This window comes from Aplysia californica, unplaced genomic scaffold (genome assembly GCF_000002075.1).
Source record: "Aplysia californica isolate F4 #8 unplaced genomic scaffold, AplCal3.0 scaffold00043, whole genome shotgun sequence".
Taxonomy (NCBI): Eukaryota; Metazoa; Mollusca; class Gastropoda; order Aplysiida; family Aplysiidae; genus Aplysia; species Aplysia californica.
The window spans coordinates 175,177-185,335 of record NW_004797313.1 but is presented as its reverse complement, the minus strand read 5'-3'; the positions used below and the strand labels follow the sequence as shown (position 1 = coordinate 185,335).

General features: G+C 38.2%; 1 protein-coding gene across 1 annotated transcript; it reads right to left on the bottom strand.

Moving 5' to 3' along the window:
• Positions 1 to 356: 356 nt before the first annotated feature.
• LOC101862562 (zinc finger protein 761) lies at positions 357 to 9,417 on the bottom strand. Its single transcript, XM_005092236.3, has 3 exons — positions 8,613 to 9,417; positions 6,467 to 6,754; positions 357 to 2,266 (listed from the first exon to the last, which is right to left on the bottom strand). The coding sequence occupies exons 1-3, from the start codon at positions 8,808 to 8,810 to the stop codon at positions 1,094 to 1,096; spliced, it is 1,659 nt and encodes a 552-aa protein (XP_005092293.1). The 5' UTR covers positions 8,811 to 9,417; the 3' UTR covers positions 357 to 1,093.
• Positions 9,418 to 10,159: the final 742 nt, after the last annotated feature.

Genomic DNA, 10,159 nt, shown 5'->3' with positions numbered 1-10,159 from the left:
TTTTGGGCATGTAGAGTTATTGGTATTATCTTAAAGCTTGTTCACTATTCTTTATTTAAAAAAGGTGAAAAAAATATCCATTTATCTTGAATATAAGTCGAGATATTTGCGAAAGAAGGATGTGGGGGTCACTTGTTTTCAGAGGTAAAATTAGTGAGAAAATGGCCACCAAAGATTAGTTATTTCCTTAGCTTAAGAGTCCGTGGTAACTGAAAATTTACATTTTTTGAGCCTTTAATCATCGTTTTTCAGAAAAATCCACACAAAAATTAGTTCTTTAATGGGCATGAAAGGTGTTGAGCCAAAAAACAAAATTTGATAAAAATTCACAAACCTGTGGAAAAATGCAAGTTTCTTCACTTTGATTATTTTGACGAGAGCCTGATTCCACCACGTTGCCTTATATATTGTTCTATCTATCTGTGCTATTTCATGGCTCTACTAAATATTTAGAAAAAGAGACACTCATACTTATAGTTTTACATTGTAGGGTCACTGTGTTAGCATAGCATTGACACCTCAATTTCCCCTTGGTCAAATATGTGGCTGAGAATGAAGGGATAAAATGTAATTTATATTATATCCTTAACTTAATCCTGTCACTCCCAAGGCAGTCTCTGGATCTCTGGTCAATTCTCTGGTCAATTATGTTCGGTAAACAGCGAGATGAGCATAAGCTAGGTGCGCATTCAAAGTTAACTCTTTTACTCCAAAACTTGCTCCATAATCCTTCCAAAGAGCCACAGATATTCAAACGTAACCCTTTTTACTCCCAGAGCTGCTCTATTATCCCACAATCCTTCCAAGAGCCAGAGACATTCTCAAAATGGGCAGAGAAAGTATCAACTATTAGCTACTCTAAAATTACAAAGTTCTATCTGCTAAGTAACTAGTTTTGAGAAATTTGAAGTAAAAAATTTTGAGTTTCACAACTTGGCTAAGCTTTTTCGATTGCTATTCTTTGAATATTTTGATAATGGCTCCGAATAATCTTACGATTTTCATTTGGATAGAGCAGATTGAAAATTTCGTTTCTTACTCAAAACAGCCCAAAATGTCAGATAATGCTTAGTAATTCTAAGGTAGTGTGCTGTTACCCTATGACGTGAGACTGACAGGCAGAACCGTTAAGCTGAAGTTTATACCAGCAGTTTTTCTGGTGTCGCAGTTGAGACTGACGGTAAAAATATTTCTTTCCACATACACAAACAAACAGAGAACGGGAGCTACTATCAACATGTGTAGAACTTTTTGACGCCTCCTGCTGAGCATCAGTTTTCTGGGTACACTTCTTAATGTGCCTGTTAAATGAAGGTCTCCAGGTAAAAGATTTCTGGCACAAGGTACACGTGTATGGCATATGACTGTGTTTGGCTAAACGATGGTCTTTCAAAGAACTCAGTCTTTTGAATGAACAGCCACATGTCTCACAGATGAAAGGAAATGGTTGATCTTTGTCTGAGGGTGAACTTTGTGCCTGCAGATGTAATGGAATAGCCAATTTTGTACAGAACTTGCGGTGATTATACAAGCTGCTAAGGTACCTGTACTGTCTACCACAGCAGCATTTGTGAGGTGTGTTATTGTCATGTTTGTTCATGTGTCCTTCAAAACATTCGAGTCTTAGAAAACCTTTTTTACATATTTGGCACGTATAACAAGGGTTCTCATGAACTTTCTGCATGTGGGCTTTCAGTCTGGCTGGTTTCACTAACTTACTACAGTGTGGACACACAGCAGCGCTGTGTTCAAGGCAAACTTTGGCATGAGATTGCAGGTTGTGCTTGTGTCTGAACACTTTGCCACATATCTCACAGCTGAACATTTGCCCACCATGAATATTTCTGATGTGACGACGACAGTTACTGCCTGTGCTGAACGTCATATCACACGAAGTACATTTGCACTTCTCATTAGACTCAAAGGAGCCTCCTGTAGGTAAGGCTGAAACACCATTATCATTAAAGATTTGTTCGCTACGGTCTTCCGCAGATTGAAGAATAGCATCGCACTCAGTCTTTGGAGAGATGAGACTCACTCCATGATTAGGATTATCACAGTTTTCTTTGTACTTGATTTTACTCGTTTTCTGAAGTCGCTGTGAAGCTCCGTCAAGTTCAACATTAACTATAAATAAATCCTCTGTGCATATGTCGCTTGAAGCATCTCCACTTTCTGACACACAGCAAATGGCAGCGTTTTTCACAACTGACTTGTCCAGTGCAGCAACAGCCTCTGGGTGTGATGCAGTCAGCTCTGTTTTGGCCTGAAAGGAAAGTTTGAATCTCATAATAAAGAAGAGATACAGGCACCATGTTCTCAGGTAAAAATCAGTGGAATGGAAGTGACAAAATACTGTAATATGTTAAATACTACACTTGTGTTTTATGTTTTGCAACACACATACTTCAACATTTTCCTATATATTATTTATCATGTTATGATCTTCTCAAATAATTTTGACATACAGTGAAATCTATAGTCAAACCTGCCTAAGACTGTCCCCCGTGGTTTTATGTAGCCTACATAATTTTGCAAAATTATATCATTTTTTGAATAATTTCTGATTATTTTCCTTCATCATTCTTTGTTAAAATTAACAGAATTGCATAATTTCACATTTTTGGGCTCAGTTTGTATAATTTCAGAATTTTTCTTGCATAAAACGACGGGGACAGCTAAGATGGAATTGCAAGAAAACCTGAAAAAAATTCTGTCTTAAACATTTTCTAACTTGAACAGGAATCTATGGGGAATCCAGAAGTATGTGGAGGGACCAAGGGTCGCCTGTCCAATCGGCAAACAGTGGTCAAAACGTCATGTCTCTCAAGTGCTATCCAAACCTCTCCGATAATGGCATACATCAGTCTTACTTATCTATTGACCCCAGCGCTTGCTTCTTATAGGACCATAATTTGACCTATCAACAACAGAAATGATTGAACACCCATCAGCACCATTCAGGGCTCACATGAATGGGGTGAAATCTACCTTCAAATCACACCCTTATCCCCCTTCCTAGCCTGGCGACATGACGTAAAGGTTAGATCTGATGGAACCAAACTTGGGAGGTTTGTTTCAAATCAGCCCTGAGCGGGCAAAATATTTTCCATCTTAGACAGAGGTAAAAACTCTAGACGGGGAAGGAACTTCTCTTTTCGTTTCCAGGTTGAGCAAGTTTTCATTCTATAGAGGTAGTCAAAGAGGAATTTATCAAAGGGGGAAAGGGGGGAGTGGGAAGATTTTGTCATGACAAGCTTCCGTCTGAGAGAGATTTCTGTTAAGGCAGGTTCGATAGTATTTCCAAATATAGTAATATTCCAAATGATGGCTACATTTTTTGTATCTAAAAAAATTACCACAAGAGCAAACTATGCTCATGGACCTTGACATTCTAAATATACCTACCATGTTTTTGCAGCCTCATAACAATTTGACCTAAAATTTCAGTTCTAGAAATTTGGTTATTCTAATTCCCTTATTTTATTCCATCAAACATGTTTTCCACACTGCCTAGTGCAAGATTCCGCATACCCCATCAAGCAAAGTGACGTATGACACAGTCTTACACTGAGGAGTCATTTTGTACTTTATGGTCAGGACATGTTGAGCCGTTTCGAAATTCTAAACAGAGTAATCCTTAGACAATGATTTCAAAAGGATTATTTGAAAAAAACCCCACTTCTTTCAAAAAAGAATTGAAATAGCAAGCAGAACTCTTTGAGGGTGCATCATTCTTCAAAGACCTATTTCTGAAGAACACAAAAAAATTGAAGCTAAACTTCAATCAAAGTCACCACTTCACTCAAATACAGTCCGTGCCGGCTTTAAGCATGCCGGCCTTAAGCACGTTTCAGACTCAAGCACACTAAACGGCTCATACCGAATTTTTGCGATATAATTTACACGCCTTTAAGCACGGTAACTTCGGCTTTAAGCACGCTTCATTTACAAGACAGTCAATATTTTCATGATGACCCATCGAAGTTCGAACACAGTTTACATCGCAGCAGTGGAGTGTGTCAAGAGAAACACAAAGAACGCAAGTGATGGACACACACACTCACACGGGCGGAGAGGAAGGCAGAGAGATGCACACAGCCGTGTGCGCGGACATAGGATCTAGCCTAGGCCTGGGCAAAGCTACACACGACCAAAAAATAAATACAAAGAGAGTCGGGGAGACGAGAAAGGGAGGCTGGCTGCGATTTCACCTTTGTTGACCCTCGCTATCCATTAATCCTGATTGTGTATCATGCACGAGGTGGGATGAGGGCGGTGCTATGAGTGGCACAGCGGGGATTGGTACGCACAGGCAGTGTGTTACAGTAGGCCTAGTGTGCTGTATCGTGACTGGCCGTCTAAATTAAGTTTTCATTTCCCATTCGACCACAAAACAAAAACAAACAAGCGAACAAAAACTGCCATGCCGGGTGTCTAAATAACAGCGCACACTTTTGCGGGACCGCTATAGGCCTACTTAAAAACAAAGGGAAATAGCACGCGGAATTTTCTAGATGAAAATCTCTGGATTATGTCTACTTCGCACTTAGCACGCTTCGGCTTTAAGCACGCTTAAGCTTTCTCCCGATGACCGTGCCTAAAGCCGGCATGGACTACCCGTAAAAATCTGTGATATGACAATGAAATAAAAAAAGATGTCAGTTGAAAGAAAGAAGACAGTTTGCAAAACTGTTTTCTATTTTCATTTCTCCAAAAATTCAACAGACAGTATTGTGGAAATCATTGACCTTTATCAAGATCAAATAAACCATCACTTATTCCCCCTGATATCTTTACATCAGACATTCAGCTACTATCTCAAGAGTCAACATAGAGTTAGCAAACAGCAAAAAAAAAAAGATAATAAAAGGAACAACAATCTGACAGTGTTTGCTCCGTGTACAGGAGGGGAAATTCCCTGTTTTCTGAGCCGAGCTAATCCATAATATACACACATGTATAGAGACTCGTGGCATGTTTTGCACTCACTCCTAGGTGGGAGGCAGAAACTGGGATACCATCACCCCAAAAAAGGGAATGAGGAGAGGATAATGTGGCCAGACATGTTTGAGATAGGTCAAATAGAAAGTTTTAGAGAATTGCAAGAAGCTAACAGCACATATGTGTGCCAGTGCATGTCACTGTTAGCATCTGTGAGTCAATAAAAAACCCATTGGGTGTTCGTACTTATGAAAGCGCGTATGTTTTTTAAATGCACAGTTCTTACATTATATTTGAGTGCACGCATGTAAGTGGGTTGGAGAGTCAAGTATGGGTTTGTGCTCTGGTTTCTGTGCGTGTCTATTTACTGATGTGAACATGTGTACAAGTACAAGTAGTCGAAGTACATAATTTCCTTGCATGCCTGTAGGCCTATTTGAAATAGTGAGCGATTGTGTGTACATGTTACATGAGTATTAATTCATATATGAAAGTGTAAGAATGTGTTTGTCAGTGTGGGTGTACATCCCTGTAAATTGTACGTATGCCTAGTGAGTGAGGGAATACAGATGTTAAAAAAGGTGAGCATGTGAACTGCTGGGCCCTGGGGCTCCACATGCTATGCCTGATGGTGCCAAAGCAATTGATGTACGGTAGACTTTGCTTAAAACAAACCCATTAACATTCCTGTTAACACAAAAGAATTTCATATCTCCAATTTTCTCCCTTCTTATTTTAAGCATTGCAGCTCCACTAAAAATTTTAAAACTATATTACAAAGAAATTCCTTGGCCTTGATCTCCAGGGTTTTTTCATTGAAGAAACAAAAAATTAAAAAAACAAGCAAACAACAAAACAAACTACTAAAGAAAATATCCAATCTGCTCATTTAACATTTTGTTTAACAAGCTAAAGACAGTTTTTAAAATGTGTGGATTATATACAGCCATTTTCATAGCTAAGGCTACTTAAGTTTAGAGGACTAAAGTGTGCCAGGAGTCTTTGTGAAGCTAACTTTTGTTTGTTCTGAAGAACAACGCCACACTGGACACTAATCTGATGACTTATCTTCTTCGAGAGAGGACTTTTCCCACAACAAGATGTCAAGCTGAGACAAAATTTTCAAAAGGAAAAATGAGATAAAATCAATTCAGACTTCTTTTGATAAGAACTTTCACTTTCCTAAAGTTATCGTCAGGCCCGCAACAAGTGGGGCCATAATATAGCACCTAGCTAACAATAAGCAAATTCCAAATTAAAGGAGAGACAACCTGTCTAATACAGATAATAGTAAGATACCCATATTCACACTGACCCTTCAAAAAGACAGCAATTCCCCCTTCAAAGAAACAATCAAAGACAACAATAAGTACAATACTCTTTAGTAACACAGAGTAGGAAAGTACATGTATCTCAATTAAATTTTTTTGACCAAACACTGAATATGTCAAGCAAAAACAAAATAAACATAAAGTAAAACCAAAAAAAAAACCCCAACCAAACCCTGATTGAATGGCAATACCTTTCTGAGACAATCTCTTTTTCTTGCATGAGAGACCTCGACATCATTGTAGACATTGCAACTCTGATTTGACTTTGATTTTTGCCTCCTGTCTCCCTTTCCCTTGTGACAGCAGTTGACATCATTGTTGAAACTGTCGTGGTGGACAGCCCTCTGAGTTTTTGGTGAAGCAAGTTGGTTTGAAGTTTGGTCTTGAAACTCCTCCTCAAGCCTTCCAATTTCTTTGCTCAGATAAAAAACCAACTGCTCCAGCTGTTTCCTTGAAAGGGTCTTGAGTTTGGAAATCATCTGTAAAAATAATAACATCTGAGGCAAAAGGATAACAATGGAGTAACAAACATGAGCATCCATGCTTGAAAGTAATGCATGATATTCACTTTGACGAATGGTACTGGTACATTTTTATGTCCTAAAACTTGATTCCATGACTCCACAAATATTTTTTATTATTAAGTCATTTTGCCATAGTGGAAAAGCAGCAGTGGTGTTGGACACAGATGGGATATCTTCCTGGAAGCCTGTTTTATAGGAAAGGCTAAAAACTGTAACAATACAAGACCACTTCAACTCAATTTTAGCATAAATGAACAGAAAAACGCTTTAAAAAATTCAATGAGCAATTTAATAATAGAGATGATGTATTTGACCCTGCTTTGGAACATTGTAAAAAAATCATGTTTAAAAAAATTTTGCAGTTGGTCTTTATGTTTCTGACACCATCGGTGTGAGATATTCAATATTCATTATTTTGATAGGAACAAATAACACCCTAGAAACAACCTTAGTCCAATCCATCATGAACATGAAGCACATATGCAGAGAGAGACTTGCAATTCAATTATGAAGAAAATTTTGCACTGAAAAGCACTGTGGGATAATACACTTACATAAATTTTCAGTGGGAAAAGAATGATAACCTGCAAAGCAATTTCAAACCAATAGAAACTGTATTTCCATCCTTGTTTTTCAGACATTTTACCTAAACTTCTAAACATCTATCAGAACTTGTTCCTTCCCAAGTACCTTCTGTTGTAGCAACACACGTAATACTGGACACAAGAACTGCAAAACTTTGATAGCTATCAGCAAAGGTGTGCTACTAGTGTTACTTTCAGTGCTATTTTTTCATATTTTTTACTTAATTCCTGTTGTCTCTCATTTTTAAAAAACAATTTAAAAATTATCTATTTGTGTTGCGTTAGTCTACCTTGATTTGGCAGTGGTAAGACTGTGAAGTAATGGAAAGTAATAAACATCCTGAATTGATTCATTATCAACAAAAAGCTCAAGAATTACTAACAATTGTGAATATTATTATTCATAAAATCAATTGTGAACTACTTGAAAAAGCCTCTCCAAATTCTAGCCAACGGTGTATATCAGCCTTGGCCACACAGCCAACCACATGGTCAAAATTAATGGTTGCTAATTTAGTAACTAAAATAAAAACTAATTACTCCAACAAAATCATGACTTTTTTGGGCATTCCTCTCCAAGATGTGGTAAGTAAGTGTATCCAAAAGAATGTTAGCGTTAGGTAAACCTTATATTGTATTGTTAATTGTGTAGTAGACCTATGCTAAAGCCTTTGAACCTTTTTTGCACACAAAAGATGGCGTGTGCAAAAAAATTTGCACTTTAATAAAAAAGTCACTGTCAAAACAAAATGTGTTACAAAGTGGTGGAATCAGGCGCTCGTCAATTTGCGGGCATATAAGAGTTACTGTATCATCTTATTTGCCTTATTACCTTTGGTGCAAAAAGAATCCATCTCGAATAGAAGTACAGATAGTTGGTGGGGGTCGCTTCATTTCAGAGGTAAAATCAGTGACGAAGTGGCAGCTAAAGTTATAATGTTACTTTCATAGTTTGAGAGAGAGTCCTTGGAAACTGAAAATTTACATTTTTTGTGCCTTCAATCATCATTTTCCAGTAACATCCACACAGAAAAATGTGTTTTTAAATGGACATAAAAGGTGTTGCTTGAGCAACAAACAAAAAAAATCGAAAAAAAATTTCCCAATGGCCAGACAAATGCCAATTTCTTTGATTTCATTATAATTGACAAGCGCCTGTTTTCACCACGACGCATCAGATATAATATACATATGATAACTAACAAACATTACACAAAATTTAAGCGCACCTGTTCATACTCCAGGCTTGTTCTCATCTTTTTCTTCGATCCTGATGTTATTGAGGAAATCAAATTCAACGTCTTCTTTGGCCACTGTCTTGGGGTGGCTATTGATGAGGCTGCAGGAGAGGGTGACGATATTGGCAAAGTGGGGAGAGGGGACTTGGGCACAAGCGCAGCGGTCATATTGATGCTACAGGAGGGCATGGAAACACCCAGGGTGGGTTGGGCAACCTGTGGGAGTACAATGATGTAACAATGACTGGTGTTAGTCAGTGGACTGTACTGTATATTGTTCTATTTAGTGCTAGCGTTGGTGAGTCCATAATACTCAAATACTGCATCCACATAGTACTGGTCTTTTCTTATTTCAAGAATTTTTTCAGGTACACTGCTATGTTTAGTCGCATGTCCAAAATGACATGCGACTAAACGTAGAAGTGGGCGGATTACCCAGACAGACAGTACTCTAGAACTTTAGACTAGACTAGATAGATTCTATAGAGATTTCCTGGAAGAATCTATAGATTCTAAAGTCATCTAGATCTAGATCTAGATAATCTAGCTTTATCACTTGATCGACACTACAATTTGCACAGTACAATTCTAGATTTAGTAAATTAGGTTTTTTATTACTTAAGCACCCGTCTCTTGTTCACGACTTCTTTTCTAGTAGTATTTTGCATGCTAAACACGAGTAACACGAATGGTCTTCATTTTTGTCGCAAATCAATAATAGTTGAGTTATAATTGATGTTTGAAAATGGAAGTGGCTATCCTCACCCAGGGTGAGAATAAAAATACGATCGACCTCTCACCCCGGGTGAGACTTGCCACCGTTGGCTATTCTCACCCGGTATGAAACAAGACCTGTTTCTCCTATTATGGAATACTCTATCGGTGTGGATGATCAAATGGATAAAAGCAAAGAAAAAATTACGTTATAGCACAAAAGTAAGCTAAATTGATCGTCTACAAAGATGCTATGGCTATTTCACTTTTCGAATCGAGCCGAACTACGCGGGTCGCCATTTTGTTTTGCCTGGAAGTTCTTGCAAGATCTACTCTTCCCCTCTTCTCTCTCTCTGTCTCTTTCTGATTACTGTCTATCGGTGTGGACGATCAAATAGACCAAAATAAAGTTAAAAAATGATGTTAAAACACAAAAGTAAATTAATTTGGTTGGCTACAAAGATGCTACGGCTATTTAACTTTTCGAATCAAGCCAAACTACGCGGGTCGCCATTTTGCTTTGCCCGGGAGTTCTCGCGCTACTCCTCTCTCTCTCCACTGTCCACAGACAAACTTGTACGCTTTTAGGCTAACAGTAGCAATGGAACGTACAAGCTCACGGCACAGAATTGTACCAATTTTTCTGTTACCACAGTGTAGAATTTTGTGGTTCAGGGTGAACGCAAAATTGGTTGGCCTAGATCTAGGCTTTAATGGTTAACGCACACCAGGTGAGAATAGCCAAAAGACTCGTCTGCGCTATAAATATTCTCACCCGGGGTGAGAATAGAGGTGGCCTTGAAAATAGTAAATTTAACAATTTG

Bases quoted from the DNA above. Each gene is read 5' to 3' on its own strand.
- LOC101862562 (XM_005092236.3), bottom strand. From the start codon at position 8,810: ATGCCCTCCTGTAGCATCAATATGACCGCTGCGCTTGTGCCCAAGTCC. The intron at 6,755-8,612 runs GTGCGCTTAAAT...TTATTTTTACAG, and splicing joins CAAGCCTGGAGTATGAACAG to ATGATTTCCAAACTCAAGAC. The intron at 2,267-6,466 runs GTATTGCCATTC...CTTTCCTTTCAG, and splicing joins AAAGAGATTGTCTCAGAAAG to GCCAAAACAGAGCTGACTGC.